The 22163-nt window shown below is 39.1% G+C and overlaps 1 protein-coding gene across 3 annotated transcripts in view; it reads left to right on the top strand.

Annotated features, from left to right (window-relative positions):
- DAB1 (DAB adaptor protein 1) overlaps positions 1–22163 on the top strand; it is a 1029186-nt gene that overhangs the window by 761326 nt on the left and 245697 nt on the right. For all 3 annotated transcript variants that reach the window (XM_036228292.1, XM_036228321.1, XM_036228285.1), the window contains one exon: positions 16782–16984. In XM_036228292.1, the coding sequence (XP_036084185.1) occupies positions 16918–16984 (67 nt within the window). In that variant the 5' untranslated portion in view covers positions 16782–16917. The remainder of the gene's footprint in view (positions 1–16781; positions 16985–22163) is intronic.

Here is a 22163-nt window from a genome sequence, read left to right as displayed (position 1 = left end):
TTTAAAAATGTACCCCTTTCCAGTACTTCTTAATCCTCTCTCCATCCTTAATTTTCTTCATCTTACTTCCCAACAGCTGACATACTGTATACTTGATGTATTCATTTGTTTCTGTCTGCCTCCCTCCACTAGGACATAAGCTGCATCCCCCGAACTGAACCATGTCTGGCAAACAGCCTATAGTCAGTAAATTAAACTGTGTGCTGATCGAATGAGTAGAGAAATGTGTTTGGAGTGGAGGGGCCTGTGTTTGAACGTCCCTTGTCCTGATGGTGTTCATGGCAGAACACTTAACTGCTTCTCCCCATGTGATTGCACCTTTCCAAACTCCTTCTCTGGCGGTCACAGAAACTCCCTGATTGTCATCCCAGCTGTGCACTTTGTCCTTCCTTCTTTGTGGGGTGGCTCTGAGCTCTCACAAGGGCCAAGACAGCTGTCTCTTCAGGAGCTTGCTTTGCAACATCTTCACAGGGGTAATGTAACATTTAATTCAATTGTTTTTAATGTTTGAGTTGAGTTCAGCTCTTTTTTAGAAATTAATTTGCTCAAGTCATTGGGTATTGTTTGCTTTTAGCATGCTGAGGTGTTTCCCCTGGGTGGGAGATGGCCTCTGAGCTCTTTCTCACCTGTGCCTGAAATTCTAGGCAAATGCTTTCTAGAATGTCACTCCTTGAAGCTGAGTTTTGAACAGAGGGCTCCTTTTGTATGGACAAAATCTTATCGTCCTTTAATTTTTTTAAAAGGTCTCTTTTATGCTTTTTGAAGTGTTGCAGAAATATCGTGTTTTTGGAGCAAGAATCCTGTAAAAGTGAATATGTTAGAAATTGTCTAATAATGTGAAATCACAGGGAAATGTTTTCTGACTGATGTTATGAACAGAACACACGCTGGACCATAGTGGTGTCAGAAATTGACTAGGAATCAGGTGACCTGTTTAATTGTTCTATGTGATCTACTAATTGGGTGACTTGGGGCAAACCATTTAATCTCTCTTAAGACTCATTTCTTCGTCTGCAAAATGAAGACTCTAGCGATTGGTCTAAATGATATACGAGATCCTTTCTAGCTTTAAAATTCTAGGTTGAAGGTCTACAGACTTCGAACTTAACTTGAATGCTGCTGCTTACTGGTACTGGAGCTCTGGGTAATCACCTTCCTTTTCAGAGCCTCAGTTTCTCAAACTTTAAAATGAGGATCAAAATTCCTATTTTTTTTAAGAAAATTACATTTTGTGTGTTTTTCAAAGGTATTAAGAGAATTTTATTTGGACACAGAGATGTGAAAGTACTTTTTAACTGTAGAATCATATTATTATTAGAACCAACTTCTTTTATTGTGATTTTGTAGCAATGTGCCAACAAAATGGTGGGATAAAAGTTAAAAGATGAAAAGTCGTTGCTTATCATATTGACAGTTTTTAAACTGTGCTTTTAAAATATATTCATTTTACCTTTCACTTTTGATTTTTTTTTTTTTTAATCCCTATCTGACATCTTAAGTTCTTGACTTGAGCTTAGGGAAGGGATTCATAGCTTTCATGAAATTTTTCAAAGGAGTATTTGAGATCCCATTTTTTAAACTCTGTGATTTTTCATAGGTGTTTCCCCCTGGAATTCCTGAGGGAAGAGATCTTTTCATGCTGCTTCTGATCTTATATCCCTTCCTCTTTGGATGGATATTAGCTGCTAATACCTAAATACCTAAAGAATCACAAATGTCAAGTGAATGACTATTTGTAAGACTAGTTGGCTGCTTTCTGAAAACCGCCTGTTCATGGGTACCTAATCAAGACTGGCACACTTTTTAGAGATAAACCCAATTAAAAATCCAGAGTAATTCATTTACCAATTTGGCTCTTGAAAGCCATTTAGTATTAATTCTGTTATCTTTATCTTGATCTTTTATCCCTAAAGAATACTCCTAATTTAGACTGTAAATTTGAATGACCAAAGGCTGAAATTCCCTCCAGAGAGGGAAAAATCATCATTATTGGGGTCAGTGGCCTCACAAGCTTAGGCCCAGGTTACTATGCAAAGGTACAGAGATTCAGCAGATGGGGGAAGGGTGTGGTCTAGATTCAGCAGATGGGGAAGAGCTGTGGTCCTACTAGCTAAAGGGGTGGGAGAGGAGTTGAGACCAGCTAACATACTAGCAACAGATTCTGCCCTCTCACTTTCATCTCACCCCCATCCCTGTGATATTGATTTTATCCTTAGGGCTGATGATCTATAAGAAAACCTAATATAGCCCTAGGAGTCAGGTATTTGTAAGGTACAAAAAAAAAAAAAAGACCTTGGAATCCAGAAGACATGGATTCTAGTCCTATTTTCCACACTTCCTAGATGGGAAATCTGTGGCCCATCTCATCTCCTTATCCAACCATAGCAAAATAGGGATGCAAAACCTACCTTACTGAGTTATCATGAAGATGAAATGACTGCGCAAAAAGGAAAGTACTTGGCAAACCATGACAGTCCTTAGAAAGGAAATGTCACCTGTGTGTATAGACGAAGGGGAGACCTGAGGGCACTCTCCTAAAATAAGTTGGAAATCCTTTCCTTTCACTATTGCTGTGTTCTAACAAGGCTTATTGTCTTCCCATTAAATGAAAATGGGAGGTGAGTGGAACGGAAGCAAGTTGTTTGGGCCCCAGGCCTCAGCCTTCCACATGGAGCTCACAGCAGCTCACCCTGGCTACCCCTGCAGAGAAGGCAAAAGGAGTTAATGATGAAATGTCAGAAAGGAGCTTGGGGGCATTTAGAAATACTTACCAGGTAATATTACACTCACATAATGTCATATGTACAGTGCTGCCATGGTTGTATCATTAATCATTTTATTATTTTTATTATTAGTAATACTTTAACCAAAGAGTCCATTTAAGAAAAAAATGTTGTTGGATATACTTAAGGAAATGAGAATAATATTTCTTTTAAACCTTTGTATAGGAGAAGGCTACCCAGAATCCTCATACTTGGCAGGCAGAAATTAATCTAAACTGTTTTCCAAATTTACCAAGTGCTTGCCTGAATAGACAAGGAGCCTGGGGGTATTTCTTGTGGGAGTGATGAGTTGTGAATCTCAATATGAGATGTGTGTTAAGGAGAAAAAAAAATCTGTTTAAAAAGGGAAAATAAGTTTCTGAATATTTGGCAAAACAGGTTATTTTTAAACTGAGGAAAAAATAGGATTGTGGGGATTTCAAAGATTTTGTGATTTTATTTATTCGGCTATATGTGGGACTTTCCTGCATCTAATTAGCACAGGGGCAAACGGAGATGCAAGAGAAATATACCATCCGTACCCTCAGGTGGCCTTCATGCTCATCAAGGGACGAGATTAGGTAGATTTAAAAAAATGACAATGTATGCCAGGCAGGGTGGTTTTATGGAAACATTGTGATATTTGGAGTCAGATGCTTTTAGGTTGCAGATCTGGATCCAGCCTAGAAATGGGCTCTGTGTCTCAGTTTCCACTACTACAAAATGTGGAGATTAATTGAATGAGGCCTGTACAATGCTTAGCATGGAACACAGCACATGATAGATTCTCACAAATGTAATTCTACTTTCCTTTCCTCGTTTCTCCCTCCTGTTTTATGCTCTCTCATAAGGAGACATGGCTTCATGAAGGTCCTTGGGGATTTTGCAGAATATGGGCTGTGACAATATTTTTCATGGAGGAATATCTTTACTTGGACCTTGAGCGGGCTGTCTTCTGTATGCCCTAACAGGTACACTCTCTGCTCTTCTCCATCCTTCTGTCCTCCCTCCGGAAGGTTAATCTGTGAGGACCGCACCTATGAGCTTCCTGGCCCCTGAGCCTCTTCTTGGGCTTAGCCAATGCCCAGTTCTAGCAAGAGGCTGAAGGGCAGGAAGGAGGAGAGTGAAGTATATGTTTTGATTGACTTTTGGGCTTTCTCCTGGCTGGGCTGCCTCCGACTTGCTGTATCCTAACCTGAAGGTCACTGCTTCTTTTAAGGCAATTATCTCCACAGAGTTTCCTCATGGTGCTGGTTGCATCCCCTTTTTCTGTCCTTTTATTCCTAGAAGAGAGAACAGTTCTGCGAATCTATCCCTGGGATACTGCACTGTCCCTTGGGGTTTCCCTTCAACACAGCTCACCCTTGTGTAAATAATCCCTTTATTAACTCTTCCGGAATAATCCTATTTTGAGTTTGTCATCTGTTTCCTGATGGAACCTCAAAGGATGAGCTGAGTTTGAGTAGATGAGGAGGTGTGGCTTTGGATGATCAGGTGTGCTCCGGGGTCTCTGACCAACCTAGGCTGGCTGTATCGTGTATTTCATGTGAGAAGGTGGGGCAGAGCTGTGAGTTTGGGGTGGTGTGCTGGACTAGAGCCTGAAGGTCAGGTTAAATTAACATGTCAGATTTCATATCGCAGCAGAAATACTTTTAGGTAATTGTTTTCTGATTCATTTTGGCAGTTAAGTATTGAAAAACTAATAAATATATGTTACAGTAAATAAATATTGGAAACTTCTCCCTTTTCCTTCCAAAGAATTATATACAAATTAAATAGAAGAGAGGGAAGGTAAACAATGTATAATGAATACATCCTGTAGTATCAGGCAATTCGCATATATTATTTATTACACAGCTGCCATTAGGGGCAAGGTACCAATATTCCAGCCTTACGGAGGTAGAAGTTGAAGCTCAAAGTCTTCGAGGGACTTACAAATGTCACATACGTGGGACTTGGCAGAGCCATGATTTGAAAACTGAAGGCAAGTGTGTGAGATTGTAATGTTTGTGTTTTTTGCCTTTGCCAGCTACAGTGTATGAATAGTGATGTATTTAAGGGTTCAATTGAGAAGTGTAGGTAAGTACACCGGAGTGAGAGCCTCAGGCTATTTGTTACAGCCCCCGCTCCCCATTGAAAAGGACTACGGCATTGTAAGGCCACACGGAGCAGTATAGCAGGGAGGAATTTCTCTGGAGTCTCAGAAATAGCCATATAGCCTGGCCTCACAGTGACTGGAGTATGATTTTGAATCAGGAAAGATCCTGGCTGTCTCTCAGGGACCAGGTTAACTTCTTGTTCCCATCGCACAGGACTCTGTTCAGTCCCTGCCTTTGAGTATCTTTAGTTTCTACTTCTACTGTAAATGATCTCTTTTAATTACATATTTTTTCTCTACCTGGTGGCTTTTGCTAGTCTTTATTTCTGCTAACTCATAACTTCTGTTCAGTTTTCCCTTTGCTGCCTCACAGCATCTTCCTGTGTGTCTTTTCACTTCTGGTCCCGTTGCTACTGGACAGAATCTATATTAATGAGTTCAAATTCTTGAGAGAGAGGATATGCATAATTTCTCACGTATTTGGTTTGGGTCTAACTCTTCCTGTCAGGCCAAGATGCAGCTGCCAGTCAGTCAGCGAATTGTGCTCGGGTAAGGAATTGACTCCTGGTGCAATCAGCTGGAACTCAGATTAGGAATTGGACATCCGCGTGGGCCATTATTCTGTCCATCACAGTCCACCCTCTGGCCCCCAAAGAGTCACTTCTAACCTAAATGCAAACTATGCTCATGGTCTCTATGATATTACCAGTTCAGAACCTATAATCTCATCTAAACCTCATCAGTTCAAAAGTCCAAATTTTCATTATCTAAATCATCCTGATGTTTAGGGCATGGGCATCTTGGCAGGGGGCATTTTTCTGCCTACCACCAGCACTTATCACTATGTGATAAGCGTATTATGTAGATTATGCCATTTACTACACTCGCCATATCTGTCATGAATTCTCAGAGTTCATCACATTTGCAGTGAATGCATTCAGGCTCAAGGGAGTTCAATAATAGGCCCAATCCTAGTGAACTAGGGAGTTGGGATCATGCTGGCCCTGAACACACATGTGAATTATCTGAGCAATTATGCTTGTGTTTTCCAAACTTTACTGAATATTCAAATGACCCGGTGAGTTTTTAAGCATCCCAGTGCCCAGGTCACACCGCAGGTCAGTTAAATGAGAATCCTATGGTGGGCGACAAGCATCAATAATTTTTCCAGCTGTTCAGGTGATTCCATTGTGCCGCAAAGTTTGGGAGCCTCTGCACTGTGCTGCATGACTCATCACTGGAGCCTGGTGTGCAAGGGGGAGGGTGCACACAAGGCTGGTGTGCAAGGGGAAGGGTGTGTGTGCCCAGGGAAGCCTTCCTCTTTGAGGGGAGCTTAAACTGAGATTCAAAGGTGTTCGCTGAGTTCATAGTGAGGAAGGTATTTCATGAAGAGGAAACAGTTTTTCCGTGTTAGTGATTTGCTCAGTATTTGCCCAGCATAATTGAATTTTTAAGTTTCTATGAGAAGGTTTAAATAAATATATTTATGAATCAGGAAACAAACAAACAAAAAGGAGTTCCTTTGTCAGAGTATCCATCCCTGTCTATGGCTTCAGGAAAACACACCCCATGGTTATCACTGTTGTGTGTGCTTTTTGCGAGGGAAATAATTGTGGAAATTGGGTTGCTTCCTGTCAAGTGCAGATCCTTTTGTGGAGAAAATCTGACCCATCCGTGTATCCCATTTTATAATAATTAAGATTGGGCTAGCAGATCATTAGAGAAGCAAAGGAAGATGATGGGCCCTCTGTTTCTAAAGGTAGGTGCTAAGAATTAGGTGTTTGGGAAGAGAGAAGAATTCAAATAAGATGTCAGTGATAGCAGAAAGCATGCCACTCATCTGTGGGCTCTCTGGGTAGGGAGAAGGTGGCATCTCTTGGCGGAGACCTGGAGTGGGGCCAATAGGAAGGGCTGTTACTGGGGCACCTGACTGCCAGACAGCGTGATCTGGCCAGTCACTAGGATGTAGTTAGCTTCAGGAGCTAACTCCCTGCTCAGGGCCACTCTCCAAGCCAGGGAGTTTGGAGACATCTGTTGCACACTCTCTCGGCTTGTCACTTACAGATGTGGGCCTGTGTTGTTCTCTTTTCCACTGTCAACACTGAAGATAATGAAATGCAGTTTTCAGAAAGAGAGTCAACAATGGTGGTATATATTTTAGGTAAATCAGCAGGTGAAACAAAAACCAATGTGGCGTTTGTTTATTTAAAATCCCCTTCACGATGAGGCCTTCATTAAATATTTGTCTTTGTTTTCTGTAAGGCCCTGGAGAATAGCAGTAGTTCCGTGTTATTCAAAGATATCGTGGAGGGAACAGAGATAATGGTAGAGAGCACTTCGTAGTGAAGAGCAGATAAACATTGTTCACGCCTCCTCATCTGGCTAGAAGGGTTAAAATAAGGAATGACATCATAACTAAAAAGCTGATGAGGGAGACACCCCTTTAAGAATAGTACTGGGGAACAGGTATGAGGGTTCCCCGAGGCCAGTCGCCATCTTTGGGAGGGTATAACAGCCATCAGGCCTTGACTCTTCTCTCACTGTTCCTCCGGCTTGTAGCACAGGGTGTGCTGTGCACAGAGCAGATGCTTAAGAAATGTATGTTGGACTGATTTGATTTACAGAACCTATGATTTGATGGGTATATGATGAAAAGGTTGGGGTGGTTTGCTTTTTTATCTGAAGATTCATTTGTCTTGTACCTCTTTGGAAAGGAAATTTGAAGAGCGTAAGCTTTTAAACCTGGTAACACCATTGATGCAGTGTCTGCCAGTTAGCCTCCTTGTCCTCCACATCACTCGCCTCCAGTCCTGGGTGATTCCTGGGTGATTCTTGAAAGACCCTGAACTGTGTCAGTCACACCCCTGGTAAGCCACTGTGGTGGTCCCCTGTCACCTGCCAGTAGTCGTCCCCATCAATGAATTATTTTTGTACTATGTATTCTGTATCAGCGTATAAATTTCTATATACATATTTACATACACGTGCTACTATTAATCTGAATATTAAAGTAACAAAGCATTCCTATTTTTTTTAAATAACTGTTATAGGTAGGTATAGCAGTTTGATTTCTTCACTTCAGTGGATTTTCTTGAGCACTCCCTGGGCTGCATGCATATTGGTTTGAAGACCCCAGGGCCTCCAGGATCCCCATTTTGCAGATGAAGAAATGGAGGTTCAGCGAGATTAAGCAGTTTAAGGGCCCGAGGTTACATAGGCGGTCAGTCATGGGGTCAGGCAGGATTCCAGCCCAGCCCCTCGGATGGCTTACTGCTTCAGGTGCTGCCACCTTCTGATACATTTTTATAAAATCAGAGGCGGGGATTCTAGAAGTGAGGCCTCAAGTATTCAAAACACTAATGGAGTTGTATTAGGTTTATATACTTGTTTTTTTTTTTCTTCGTAATTTGTGTAATGAATTTTCATGATGCGTATGATCTATTAGTTAAATGAAATGTTCCCAAGTATGCCGTGTTGCTGTATTATAAATTCCTTTAACACTGCTCTAATCTAACCGGGTTCTGACTTTTGTTAGCCTTGACTTTATTAAAGACACACAGTTTGTTCCTCCTAGCATCACCTTGCTAAAGGCTGAGTGATTCCTGAGTGATAACAGTGCCTGCCTTCTGGGAGATAGCATTTTAATTTTTCAAAAGTACTTTTACATAACTTTCATTTATTCCCAGTTATTTAATCCCATGAGTTATAGCCAGCATTATCCCATTTTATAGGTGAGTAAACTGATAAACCATTTAAATACATATTTTAAAAATTTTAGATTTTACCCTTGAAAAGCCAGACTACCAGATAGCTATAGCCCACTTATTTATTTTTAAAATTGAAAAAGAAAGCAAGTTTGTTCATAGAGAATTTAAAATCACTTGGGTAGCATTGTTTTGACCCTATTTAAAAGTATTATTACTAAATTGTGCTTTAGTGTTATGTTCTCAGCATAAATTAAGGGACACTGAAAATTCACTATTGGGTTTTTTGTGGAGAAGGTGCTGATGTTAGTGTCCATGATGACACACAGTGTTGACTTTATGCAAATCTGTAGGTTCATTTCATTCATTCTTGGTGCAAAGGAGGAAAAAGCTTTATTTAAGCACGGACTTTGTGACATCTGTAACTGATCATATATTTCCTTCTTTGCATTGACCTCTGGGAATCTCATAGATCGATTTATAGTCTATCTTCTTCAACTCTACAGATTTTTTTGGTGCTCTATCCTTGCTTCTGCCTTCACCTTCATTTCCAATCTTTTGTTCTCCTTTACTCCACCTTTCTCATTTGTTAATTTTATCCTGTTATAGAGAATGACTTTCTATAAAGCTTTCTATAAACTGCATGAAATTCTTTCTTTTTTAAATAATGTCAGGTAAACATAATGAACAAGCAATGTAATAAAGATGAACTCTTAGGCCAAGAGATATCTCTAAATATGTGATTTTTTCTCCCCCTTCTTGACACATACGGTTGTGTCAAAACAGCTTTGATTGGGTCTGCAGTAAGGTTGTTAATCTGTCAGCTTTGTGGGCTTCAGAATTTTAAGGCCAGGGGTATGTTCTACCTATGTATTATTTTTCTTTAAGGATTTGGTCAAAACCAGTACTGGTTATATATACATTTTCTATGAGGATGGTGGTAGGTTATCAGTAGGGAGAGATGTAATATCTTTGACCATCATTCAAGTTCCTATAACATTTATACTTCTGACACCCCCAGCAACTTTTAATAAATGTTGCCATTGTATTCCAGCAATACCTTACTCTTTGCTGTTTTCTTGCCCCTTAAAAGAACACATATGTGGAATGAGCGAATTTTAGACATTTTTCAAAGGGGCTGGATCAGATCGGTAACCCTTGACATACTTAAAAAGGAAAAGGTTTAACAGGTTAAAGCCATGATCTCAGAGGTGGAGAGGAAGATGATCCAGGAACGGCTGACTTTGCTTAAGTAATTAAAGGAGCTTAGATCTGTGGAGCAGGTAGATGAAAGGTCTTAGTGGGCAAACTCCTGGCCTGGAGGCATAGTCTGGAAAAGTCTAGAGCTCAGGAAGAAAGAGACCTGCTCAGAACAACCTTGGTCCAGAGACTTCTTCCAAGTCTAAGAGTCGGGGCAGATATGGGGTGAAGTTAGAATCTGTAATGAGACCTGACAGCTGTAAACTAATTTTGAACTCAGCTAGCCTTGGGAATTAGAAAGCATGCTGTCGGGAGCTGGAATGGGTCTGAACTTAAAAGAAAAAAGAGACCAGAATTGGCTTTGCGGCATATCTCTGTGGGTTAGGGTCTCAGCTAGGGTTTTCTTTCCTTTTTTAAAAAAAAAAAATTAGGAAATAATCTCAAAACTACAGGAAAAAAGTATCAGAATATGCAAAAGATACCCTATTTCCTTTATTTACTTCTTGCTAATATTTTATCTCATTTGCTTTATCATTTGTATATTCTTTCCCTCTTTATATGCTTATATGCACACATATATGCTTGTACATACATATATACATGTATGTCATTTTTTTTCCCCGAATCATTTGAAGTAAGGTCCATATATCTTAGCCCTTTATTCCTAAACATTTTGTCTGTATTCCCTGAGAATAAGTATATTCTCTAACCTAGCCACAGGAAAGTTATCAAATTACATAAATTTAACATCGATACAATATTTTTACCTGATTTACCATTCATATTAAAATTTGTTAATTGACCCAATAATTTACTTCGTAGCATTTCTTTTCTCTTCATTATAGGAACTTTTACAGGTATCGCATTTAGCTGTTGTATCTATTTAGTTTCTTTTAATCTAAACTATTTCTACAGCCTACTGTTTTTGTCTTTTATTACTATGTTTTTGAAGAATGGAATCCCTTCCACCCATTTTAAAATCTCAGATTCCTGGCCAGAATACTACATGATGGTGATGCGTTCCTCTCAGGGTACCCAATGATGTGTTATCTGCCCCTCTTTGTTAATGTTCGTTTTGATAACCTAATTGATGTGTTCTTCAGTTTCTCTACTGTATAATCACAGCTTTTTTCCTCCTTGCAGCTATAAACAGTAAGTGAGAAGACACTTTATCCACCTGCAAATGTCTTGCTTCTCATCAAAAAATTTCCCTGAATTTTGCATCCTTACCTGACTAAACTTTGTTCTGATGGCTGTAAAATGTTGATTTGATATTCCAGTACTTGCTCTGTGTTTACCAGACAGTACCTGTTCTACTCTAAACAAGACGGCCTTCCTTTACCACATTTGTTTATCTGTCTGTCTTCAGTACGGATTCATAGATTTCTATTTTTTCAGTGGTTTATTATTCGATATCATCCTTAAGTTTTACTGGTGTTTAAGTTGTTCCAGACTAAGCCAGTGAGAGCTCCTCCAAGATGTCGTCTGTATCCTTGTAACATTCTCCCATCAGTTCTATTCGTTTTGAGCACTTCCTTACTTTTTGGAACAACGAGATATTTCAGGTTTATCTTACACCTTCCCTGCCATGGCTCTGGAATCACGCATTTTTCCAAGAACTCCCAATTCCTATTACTAGGGAATGGTAGTAGAAACCAAAATCTAGGTGTTAGGTATCATGTTGTTACTGGGATATTTTTGTATCAGACCCATTCATTGGACAGAGCTAGAAAATATATGCATATAAGCACATGTACACATACACACATATACAGATGAACATATATTTTTAAAATCATGAGTCTATCCTGAAATCTTCTAATGTCTAATTTATCACACTGTCTTCTTTCCTGCCTTCCCTTTTCTTTTAATGTATCCTCTTCCATACTGAGAACTTTGGCTCTCAGGAATATCACCTTTAATCCTTTGCTCAATCCTATAATACATCTAAAATAATTTCATATTTGCTTTGCCCATAACGCTACCAGAAAAAGCCTACTAGAAAGAGTTTGAAGTTTTCGTGCAGTTCCTCCTGACCCAATCCTTCTCACAACTGAGAGTAACAGTCAAATTCTTTGTTCATAAATTATTTGGATTAGTTCTTTCTCTTCCACCCCTTCAGTGATTGTATTTATGAAGTTCATTTGAAATGCAAGTGAATTAATTCATTTCAGTCCATTTTTACCTCCTCCTTCCACTACCCATCCCTGTTAATTTAATTTAACTTTTTCAGATACGTAGAAATTATTATGATTCCAAATGTGGAAATTATGTAAAAAGCTGTACACTGAGAAGTATCACCGTTGCTGTATCCTTCTACCCAGTCACATTACCACCTGGGATCTCCCCTGTCAAAAAACAACTTCTCTGTTTTTTGGTTGGTTTGTCCTGTGTTTCTTTTTGTAAAGGTAAGCAGACATATCTCCTTTCTTACACAAAACATAGCATGCTGTAGACTGAGCTAAGCTTCTGAAGTGCCCTAATCTCATCGATCTTTCAAATCTTACACACCTGGTAATTACCTTCCCATTTTACCGACGAGGAAGCTGAAGCACCTCATCCATACTATTACAAACCTTTGTGCTATGTTGATAAATAGTCTGTTTTCAGTGCTGCATAAGTTTGGATAAAGCTGATTAAGGTGCCCCAAATCACAAAACACTCAGGTAGTGTCATTTGGCTTATGATCTATGTAATTGCTGCCGCTCAACCCCATAGTCTTGGTTCTGGGAATACTCCCTCCTCTTCATAAGATTTTCAAGGCTGGGTTGTCCTTTTAGACTGAAAGTTTTAGTATTCTTAGCATATCACACAAGTCATCACACAAGTCAGGTGTGAAACCTGACTGGGAGCGTTGTTTTTTTTTTTTTTTTTTTTAATTTAGGTGAAATTCATAAAACATAAAATTAACCATTTTAATGTATACAGTGCAATGGTATTTATTATATTCAGGGTGTCGTGCAGCCATCACCTCTGTCTGGTTCCAAAACATTTTAAACCTCCCAAAGGAGACTCAGTAATCAGGAAACAGTGACTCCCCTTAACCACTTCCCTCAGTGCTTGGCAACTGCCGGTCTATTTTTGTCATTGTGGATTTATCTATTTTGAACATTTCATGTAAATGGAATTATAGAACATGCGATCTTTTCTGTCTACCTTCTTTCATGTGGCATGATGTTTTCAAGGTCGATCCATGTTGTAGCATGTATCAGGACTTCATTGCTTTATATGGCTGACCAGTGTTCCGCTGTGTGGATGCACCACATTTTGTTTATTCATTCACCAGCTGCTGATGGATATTCGGAAGGGTTTTGAGTGAAGTTGAGGAGGAGAGTGACTTGTACCCTGCCGTGTGCTACTCATTAGTCATGTGACCGTAAATAAGCTGCTAAACTGGCTTGTGCCTCGCTTTTTCTTCATTTGTCAAATGAAGATAATAATACTATCTTACTCTCCAAGCGGTTGAAGGATTGAATAGATAATACATGAGAAGTTGATAGTAGCATACCTGGCAAATAGTGAGCCCTCATAAACATTGGCTCTTTTCCTGTAGAATCATATGAGGAGAGGGATGGTTGGGGAGGAGAGTACACAAATTTGTGTTATAGTGAGTATTTTACTATGTGTCTGTTCTGTTGTAGCTGCTCAAGCCTTTGTGCTTTGTTGTTGTTATTATTTTTTTTAAGTCCTGTTTTCTTTGCTTTGTGGTTTGGTGTTTCCCCCACCCCCCACCTCCAGTCACTGAACACGAGATTTTACATTCAGAAGCAGTTCACTAGACAGAATGTCTGTAGTGGAATGTTACATAATTCACATTTAGATTTGAAGAGCTCATTATAAAAAACCTGACACACTTCAGGAATATTAAATTACTGCAGATTGTGTGGAGCAAAGAAACATTATTGAAGCATTTCAAAATTCCAGGCGAGCCTGAATTTAACTGATAGGGTTTCACAGGTTTTGCTGGGGAAAAATGATTTGAGTTGTCACATGGTTTCTGGCCCTAGAGGACTTTAATCTCCTTAATTACAAAGAAATGAATTTCCTAAATAATTTGGAGTTACTTCACAGCATTTGCTCAACCTCTGGCTTTTAGAAAATTAAAAGGGGCTGCCAGGGTCCCAGCCACATGCATTCTCTGTTCTACAGCTTCCTTATTTAAGTTTTGATTTGAAATGATGCTGGTGTCCTTTTATCGTCGATATAGGGATGCACTTCAGAAGTTCACAAGTAATGCTTATAACACTTGAACACAATCACATTTTGTCAAACAGGTGATGCTGGAGATACCCGCAGAGTAGGGAGAGGTGCTGTATTATGGCTTATAAAGTTTAAGAGGAGAAAGGGGCCCAAATCCAACCTGATTTTTAAAAAAGCCAATCTACTTTTATACGTTGACTTTTAAGAGTGCTTGAAATGATGTAAAACTCATATATTTCAGCTCATTTCTGTATTTTTGGATTAGGTACCTACTGTATACAAGACCAGCATGATGGAAATAGCTTGATTCTATCATTTTCTGCTGCAATTTGTCTTTAGAAAGCAGATATAACCTGCTTTAGTTTTCTCCTCTGTGGGAGGATAGTAATATGAACTTGTGGTCACATACCAGCCATATGACCTTGAACAATTAACATAGGAAACTATTAGTGTCTAATATTTACCAAGTTCTTGCTAGAAAATGTGCCAGACACTCTTCCAAGCATGTAGTACCTGTGATCAAACTCAATTTTCACAGCAGCTTTAGGAAATTGATGTTGTTATCCCATTACACAAATGGAGAAACTGAGACAAAGGGTTGAGTATCTTCTTCAGTATCACATTGGTCGTAAATTGGTCAAACTACGAAGCTAGCCAAATATCAGATCACAACATAAGTAGGGAGAGATTCCATTTAATAGAAGGAATCGTTCTGCCTGAGATAATTCTTTGAACTGAAGCTTGAGGGAGTCAATAAAATGTCAAGGCAGACTTGAAAAGATTCTATGAAGGGTAGTAGACAAGGGAAAATTGGGAAGATGGGGAAGTATAGCAGCTCCCTACTAGACTTGTGCTTCCTCCTGTTAGTTTGATTGTTAATTTAAAGCCTTCTTGCACTTGCCAGTCCTTCTGCTTGAAGCCATTCATTTCTTTATTATACATGCGTTTATTGGTATCCATTGGTCCTTTCCTTTATCACCCACTTGACAGAAGCATCATTGTTCAGGACCTCAGTGCAGGGCTTCTCCTCTGTGAAGCTTTATTGACTCTTCTAAGCAAAGATGAATAGTTGATGCTTCGTGCCTCAGTAAGCCAGGTATTTGTCTGTTTTAGTTCCAGTCATGTGTACTACTGTCCCTTAAATGACTGACACCTCCGCTGGACTGAGCTCCTTTGAGGACAGGAATCAGGCTTTAACTCTATACTCTTGACCAGCATAGTTACATGGTAAATGTCTATTGACTCAAAGGAGCCACGGTTTGCACCTGACCCATAGTAGATATTTGTTGCAATGAAATGATAAATATTACTAATAAAATTAATTCTGTTTATATGTGACTGGGTTTAATGACTCTGTAATCTTTCATGGATTGTTATCTTTTGGGGGAGGGGAAGGTTAGAACGGGGTTGAGAGCTAATGGCATGGCGTAGGTAGTTAACACAAAGGTGGCTACAAAAAATTTTCATCTTCTCTAGGTAATTATATGGACCCCATTCTAGGAAGATAATTTTTCATCTTCCTTAGTTGTAGCCTTAGATCCTCTAGTTCATGCACCTTTCATTCAGCACTGGTGTCCTATTAAAAAAATAACTTGTTAAAAACAAACCAGCTATCTATATTTTATGTGGCTTTTATATTAGACCTTCTAGTTAAGCCATCTTTAAGTTGTTATGATTAAAAGGTTTGTGTCAGTATCCATTTTGAGCTGAAACTGGCATTTAAGGTCACCTTTTTTAGATTAAATTGTTCTTGATCTTGGGATGAACTAAGAATTGGCTGCGCAGTTTGAAGATTCATTTCCAGTAGCTTGATCAGCTACGTGTGATCAGAGCCTTGGCAGCTAAGGCTATAGTTTAATATTATCTTAACATTATTTAAAAATAGATAACTAATGAAAGGTTTATTTTCAACTAAATGCTCAGATATAACCATCAGCTAGATAGTCACTGGGAAAGGCTATTGACTTGACACAGGGAATACATTCATTCAATTTAATGAAATCAAATGAGATAATGTATGTGAAGCAGTAGCTAAGGGCATAGTATATAGTAAGTGCATAGTAAATACTAGCTGTAATTGAAGTGGTTATATCATCATTATTATCATTATTATCTCTTCTAAGCAGTGTCTGAACTTAATAGTACCTAGCAGTGTGCAATGCATATTTATTAAAGAAAGAATAAATGAAATGTGTGTCTGCCTGCTTCTTTTCTTTTTCTTTCCACATTAAATGCTTGTCTGCTCTTGTAGCTGGGGGAAAAGCTGACACAAAAATTGGCTTGCTGGAAAGTTTCTCATTCCCATTTGTCACCTTACCCTTGGAGCCCAACCGTATGTCAACTCTGTGTCCCCTCTGATGCCTGCCAGTGGGGGACAGACCTCAGGTCACTTCCCTATGATCTGCTTTAGCTGCCAAAGCTCTGATCAAGCTTAGCTGATGGATGGGTGCCCCGCTGTTGGAAACGTCTCCATGGGGCCGCTCAGGAAATATGCCTTTGCTGTGTTTTCTGGGTGGCATCTAGCGCTTGAAAAATAAGAAATATGGGAAACAAAGAGTTGGGTTTTGTCCTTCTTGAAAATCTAGAATTTCAAAGATCTATTTTGAGTTACTTAGTTTGAGAAACAGTTTTGCAGATAGGCCTCTCGTTTCCTTTGCTGTGAACCCATTGATGACTTGATGAAATCATGCGAGCAGCCAGTACCTGGAGACCAAGATTTTGCTGTTTTTCTATGTCTGACAGTTGATTTTCTTCTCTAATTTTTGTTTTACTTCAAAAGGGTGATGATTCTGAATGTTCTTTTCCCTTGATTTGCAGCACTCGAAAGGAGTGAATGAAATGTGCAGCTCGGGGTGTCATTTCTGAAGGGAGGAGTTGTTCTCTTGGAGAGGAGTCCTCAATGAGCCTGGCCAAGGCCCGGGATCTGTGTGAAGTGGACTAAGGATTTAGTAGGATGTCAACTGAGACAGAACTTCAAGTAGCTGTGAAAACCAGCGCCAAGAAAGACTCCAGAAAGAAAGGTAGGGCTGAATTTGATCCTTTCTTAATGGCTACTTGTCTGTGCAGCAGTGAGCTTTTATCTCTGGAATAATACACAGTATTATCTTGTTGATTGCATATATATGTTTTTAATAGTCTCCAGCCTTATTTGCTGTTTTTGTTTTTGTTTTTATTTTCTATTTTGTTCTCAGTATAATATTCTAATGGTTCTCCATTGTTCTCTGGGTAAAATGCAAAGTTCTTTTCATTACATATAAAGCCTTTCCAGACATACCTTCTACCCATACCTCCCGCAACATCTCTGCCTAATATTCTGCCCTTACCCCATTTAACCCTGTTTACTCTTCATGCATTCTATATATTGCAGTTCGCCTTTGAATATACCAGTGGTTCTCAAACTCCAAGGGCACCAGAATCACCTGGAAGGCTTGTTAAAACACAAATTGCTGAGTCGCATCCCTAGAGTTTTTGATTCCCTAGGTCTAGGGTGGGACCCAACAGTTTGCATTTATAACAAGTTCTCAGATGATGCTGATGTTGTTGGTTCAGAGACCAGACTTTGAGAACCACTGAACTCTTATTAACCCAGCCTGAAATCCTTTTGTGGCTCTCCACTTTTTTTCTAGAAAAACTCCTACTAATTGCTCAGGTTTGAGCTTAGTGGGACCTCCTGGGGTTGTTGGCGGGATTGGGGGGTGGGTCGTGTTTCTTACTCTCTAAATCGAGCTGGTTTCTCCTGTTTGTTTTGCTTCAGTGGCACTTTGTTATTATCTCACGTTATTTGCCCCGTGTTTTTGTTTGTCAACTGTAGTATACATCCCTCCAGAACTGGGGCTTTGTTCACCCTTTAACTCCCAACACTTAGAAAGTGCTCAATACAGGGAAGGCACATAGATATCTAATAATGAAGAGTGGCATGCATAGTGGGTTAATAAAATAATTCTATCACTTTTCATGTTTTCTGAAGAATTTGGTTCTATGGCTTTGTGACCTTGCCTTTTAGTAAGTGTGTCACCCTGTTATAATTGGATCTAAGCAACTTCTTGCTCTGTGTGTGTGTGTGTGTGTGTGTGTGTGTGTGTGTGTGTGTGTTTCTCCCGGTGGTTTTGGCTCTTCCCTGCCCTCACCCCCAGTATTCTCAGCTTCATGGAGGAGGATTAATAGAGCTCTCTTTCAGGTCTAGAAATCTGTCAATGTGGGCTTGCAAACTCAGATGCCCTTGGTTGTTTTATGTAGGCAGTGATTTGTTCGAGGCATCGCTGTGCCTGCCCAGTCATGTTTTGTGATGACATTTGTCTGACACTCTATAGGAAGCAAGGGACATAAATGTAATACATAGGCAGCTTTTGGACAGCTACAACCCCAGGAAGAACTGTAAATTTTGCTTTAGATGTTTATTTGAAACACAAATATTTTGGAAGCAGTCTGTTTTATTCCCTAATACTTAATCTAGACCTTGCATTTTTTTTTTTGCATTGTAGTATAAGAATAATAGAGGGAAAACAAGTGGGTGACCAGGTCTTGGGAGAACTGCTACATGGGGAAAAAAAATGCAGAGCCTGGTATGTACTAGAATTCATTCTTTTTCAGTGGAAACTGATAAGTTATATTTTTGCTTCAAATTTAACCTTTCCACTAAACTTATGCTCTTGAATGCTTAATGCATTAAAAATTATATCTTAGCGCACATCTTTTCATTCTTAATTTTAACATGAAAAACCAGAAGCATTCTAAAGAGGATTCAGGTTTTCAGAACATTAGCTTGGTTGAAGATTTGGAATGGAAGCATGAAGGTGACCTTTTTAGATCCTCGTCATCTTCACATTCTAAGAAGCTCTAAAACTAGCACAATACATATGCAAAGCATGTCCTCTAGTGAATAGTTAATACCATCGGGTCTGGCTGGGCAGGTTGATCTGGGTCAAATTCTGCTCTACCATTTCCTAACCATGTGACTTTAGAATATTACTTAACTCTCTGAGCCTCAGTTTCCTCTTCTATAAAATGAGAACATAATATCACAAACCTGAAAGCCTCACTCTGAAGATTAATTGAAATAAGGGAAATAATATACTCAGTGTAGTAGTTGGCAAATATTAAAGGTTCAAAAAGTTTAGCTTTGTTCCTCCTTTTCCTCTTTTTCCTCCCCTTCCTCCTTGCCTCTTATCCTTTCCCTTTCTTATCATCTTTCTTCATTTCCCTCATCTCCCTTCTTTTCTTTATTTCTCGTATCCCATTTCTAACTCCTTCCATTTCTTTTTCTTCTTTATCTTCATCATCATCTTCTTCCTTCTTACATTGTTTTCTCTTATCCCATCAAAGAGCCCAGGAGATCTTAAAAGGTGTATAGCTGATTTGTCCCAGAGCAAGATTTTTTAAATTCTTTGTAATTATGCAACAGTGATAACCGTATTTATTCTCTATATACATGTCTGGCCTAAGGCATCATGAAAGCACACTCATACATTAAAGTAAGAGAGAAAATCCACTGATAACTGGATTAATTCATTTTTCATTCTTCGGTTTTGACTGTGGAATAATAAGTATTAAAAACAAATGTTGGTAACTGGGCCAAAATAAGTAGAACGTTGAAAGAAAAGGAACTGTTTCTATATTGATCTTGAATCTTGAGTATAATTCTATTGCTAAACTCTTTTACTAATATTCTCTTACCTCCCCTTTGATTTTCTGTGGAAAATCGTATAAACTTGTATTTTTGTGTCTTACTGTGCAGTCCTTAAGTACTGCTTTTTTTTGTTGCATTGGTGACGTCTGTCGGTACAACATTTAGTGATAGTAGAAATGCTTCTAAATTACATGTGTGATATTTAAGTTTTACTTAAGATTCTTTATTAGCTCCCCTTTATTTTTCTCCAGGAAGTCTGTTTTTAAATCTTGAATTCGCTTGTTGAATTTGATCATATGCTTTTTTATGTTTATTTCAATACATATTTTTCCTATTTTAATTTATCTTGTGGTGTATTTCACTGATAGATTTTCTAACCTTTATTTATGAAGTAAATTCTTCTTGTTCCTGATATATTGTTTTCTATATTGGTTTCTATGTATGGATTTTATTTGTTGATAGTTTACTTAGGATTTTGATATCTATATTCATCAATGAGATTTATATATAACTTTCTTTTCCTGAACAGTTTCTGCGCCAGATATTAGTCAAAGTTTATGACCTCATATAACACTTTGGTAGTAAGGAAACACTGAATAATATTTAGGCCCCTTTCTGGAAGAATAAATACTTTTCTTTTTTTAGGAATTTCATTTGGCTTTTTAAAAAGCTATATATGCATGTTAGTGAAAATTAGAAAAGACAAAGTAAGCACACATAATAATTCCATCGATCAAAAGTAACTAATATTAACATTCCAAGTTACTTCCTTCTGGGTTAACTTTTCAGGATAATATATGCTTGCGATCATACTATTCATATAATTTATATATTATATTATATCATAGGTACATTTTTCATATTTTCACATGATATTATAGACTACCGGAGTTTTTCCTCCCTTGGCAAGATTTAGATAGTTCCCATGGAAGATGTTTCTTATGAAGAATACCTCACAGTGTGAGTCATCTATTGTGAGAAAAAGTAGCATAAAGAAAGTTAAGAGGTACTTTAGAATTTCTCACAAACCTATTATTTAACTGAGGCCATAGAAAACAAGTCAGACAGTTTTAAACATAAGTCAGACAGGGACATATTTCCCCATAAAATGAATTTCTAGAAAGGCCATGTATGAGACATAGCTAGAGTATTCACAATTCAAATAAGGGAGGGATGAAAGTAGTGAGAAACAAAGTTGTTTTCTTCATTTTTTTGGTTTGTGTCACTATCACTACTCATACAGCTGGTCGAACAATGTGCATTCCAGGAAGTAGATGGAATGTGATAGGGGCTGGAGGAACAGAATGTATATTTTCAGGTTTGTTACCTGCCATCAAAGGGGAGAACAGCTGACACAATTCTTGATCCCAGCTGGGCTTAAGGCACCCAGTAGAAGACTGTGGTGGAGAAATGGGTCCCGTGATGAGCAGACGCAGACACTTCTGGGGGCAGTGCCTGGAGTTTTTCAGTCAGCGCCATCTGGCAGCGTAGTATAGTGGAAAAAGCACTAATTCTGAAGCTGGACACACCTGGGTTTTAATATTAACTCTTCTCCTTATCTGCTGTGTAACCAAAGATGGGTTATTTAGCCTCTTTGAGCCTCATATTTAAAGGTGTGTGTGTGTGTGTTGAATACTTGTCATCAGAAGGGCAATGGAGATATCATGGAAGGGGCCAGCTTAGGATCTGCACCATTGTACCCTCTTGGTCAGTGCTAGTTTTTCCATCCTCTTCTTTCTGAGATTACAGTTCAACATTATTTCCCGATTTTTGAGAAACACCTGGAAATAAGCGTATTTACTTTCCTTGTATTAGAAGCTATAACCAAGGAGCACATTATTATTTCCTTGTTATTTCCTCTTAGAAAGATGTGGCTTCAAGAATTGAGGCCCTGATGGGACCCAGGGGAAGCTGGCAGTCATGGGGCAGCTGCCTTGGCTTAGGAGTGACACTAGACTGCCCTCGAACCCTGGCTGTGTGCCTCAGTAGCTCAGTAGCTGTGAGAACTTTTGGGAGGTTGTGTAGAAAATTCTAGTCAGTTTGGGTTAAGGAATGGTTTCAGTAATTCCATACTCAGGTTCCTGACCCCTGAACTGCCCAGTTAGCCCTGGAAAATAACCTGCATTAATGACCTGCCACTTAAGGAGCTTGTAAGGTGGGTCGTATTCATTATCCTGTCGGATCCTTAGGAGCCTGGGAGATTAATTTTTTGCAAAGTCTTTTTATCAGGCCCGTGTGCAGAGTGGCTGTTTCATCGCGTCTCCCTGCTGCTCCTGTCCTGCGGGGGAGGCAGCTTGAGGTGAGCCAGCACACCGAATTTGTGTGCCCCCCACTCTGTCACCCCTCTCTCTCAAGGCACTTTCACTTTTTGAGCTTTAGTTTCCTCAGGCACCACACGGATACAGAAATTATTTTTGCTTCGCCAAATTTGAAACATAGAAGAGATGTTAAATAATTAATTAGTTATTTTGTCCACAAACGTTTATCCAGCCCTAGCCAAGAGCTCTGTTGGTACTCAGTGTTCCGAGGAGAGAAAAGCACCTGGGAACAGGATTCCGACTCCAGTTCTTCGT

The sequence above is a fragment of the Rousettus aegyptiacus genome, unplaced genomic scaffold, assembly GCF_014176215.1.
Source record: "Rousettus aegyptiacus isolate mRouAeg1 unplaced genomic scaffold, mRouAeg1.p scaffold_m13_p_1, whole genome shotgun sequence".
Taxonomy (NCBI): Eukaryota; Metazoa; Chordata; class Mammalia; order Chiroptera; family Pteropodidae; genus Rousettus; species Rousettus aegyptiacus.
This window is presented reverse-complemented; position numbering and strand designations above follow the sequence as displayed.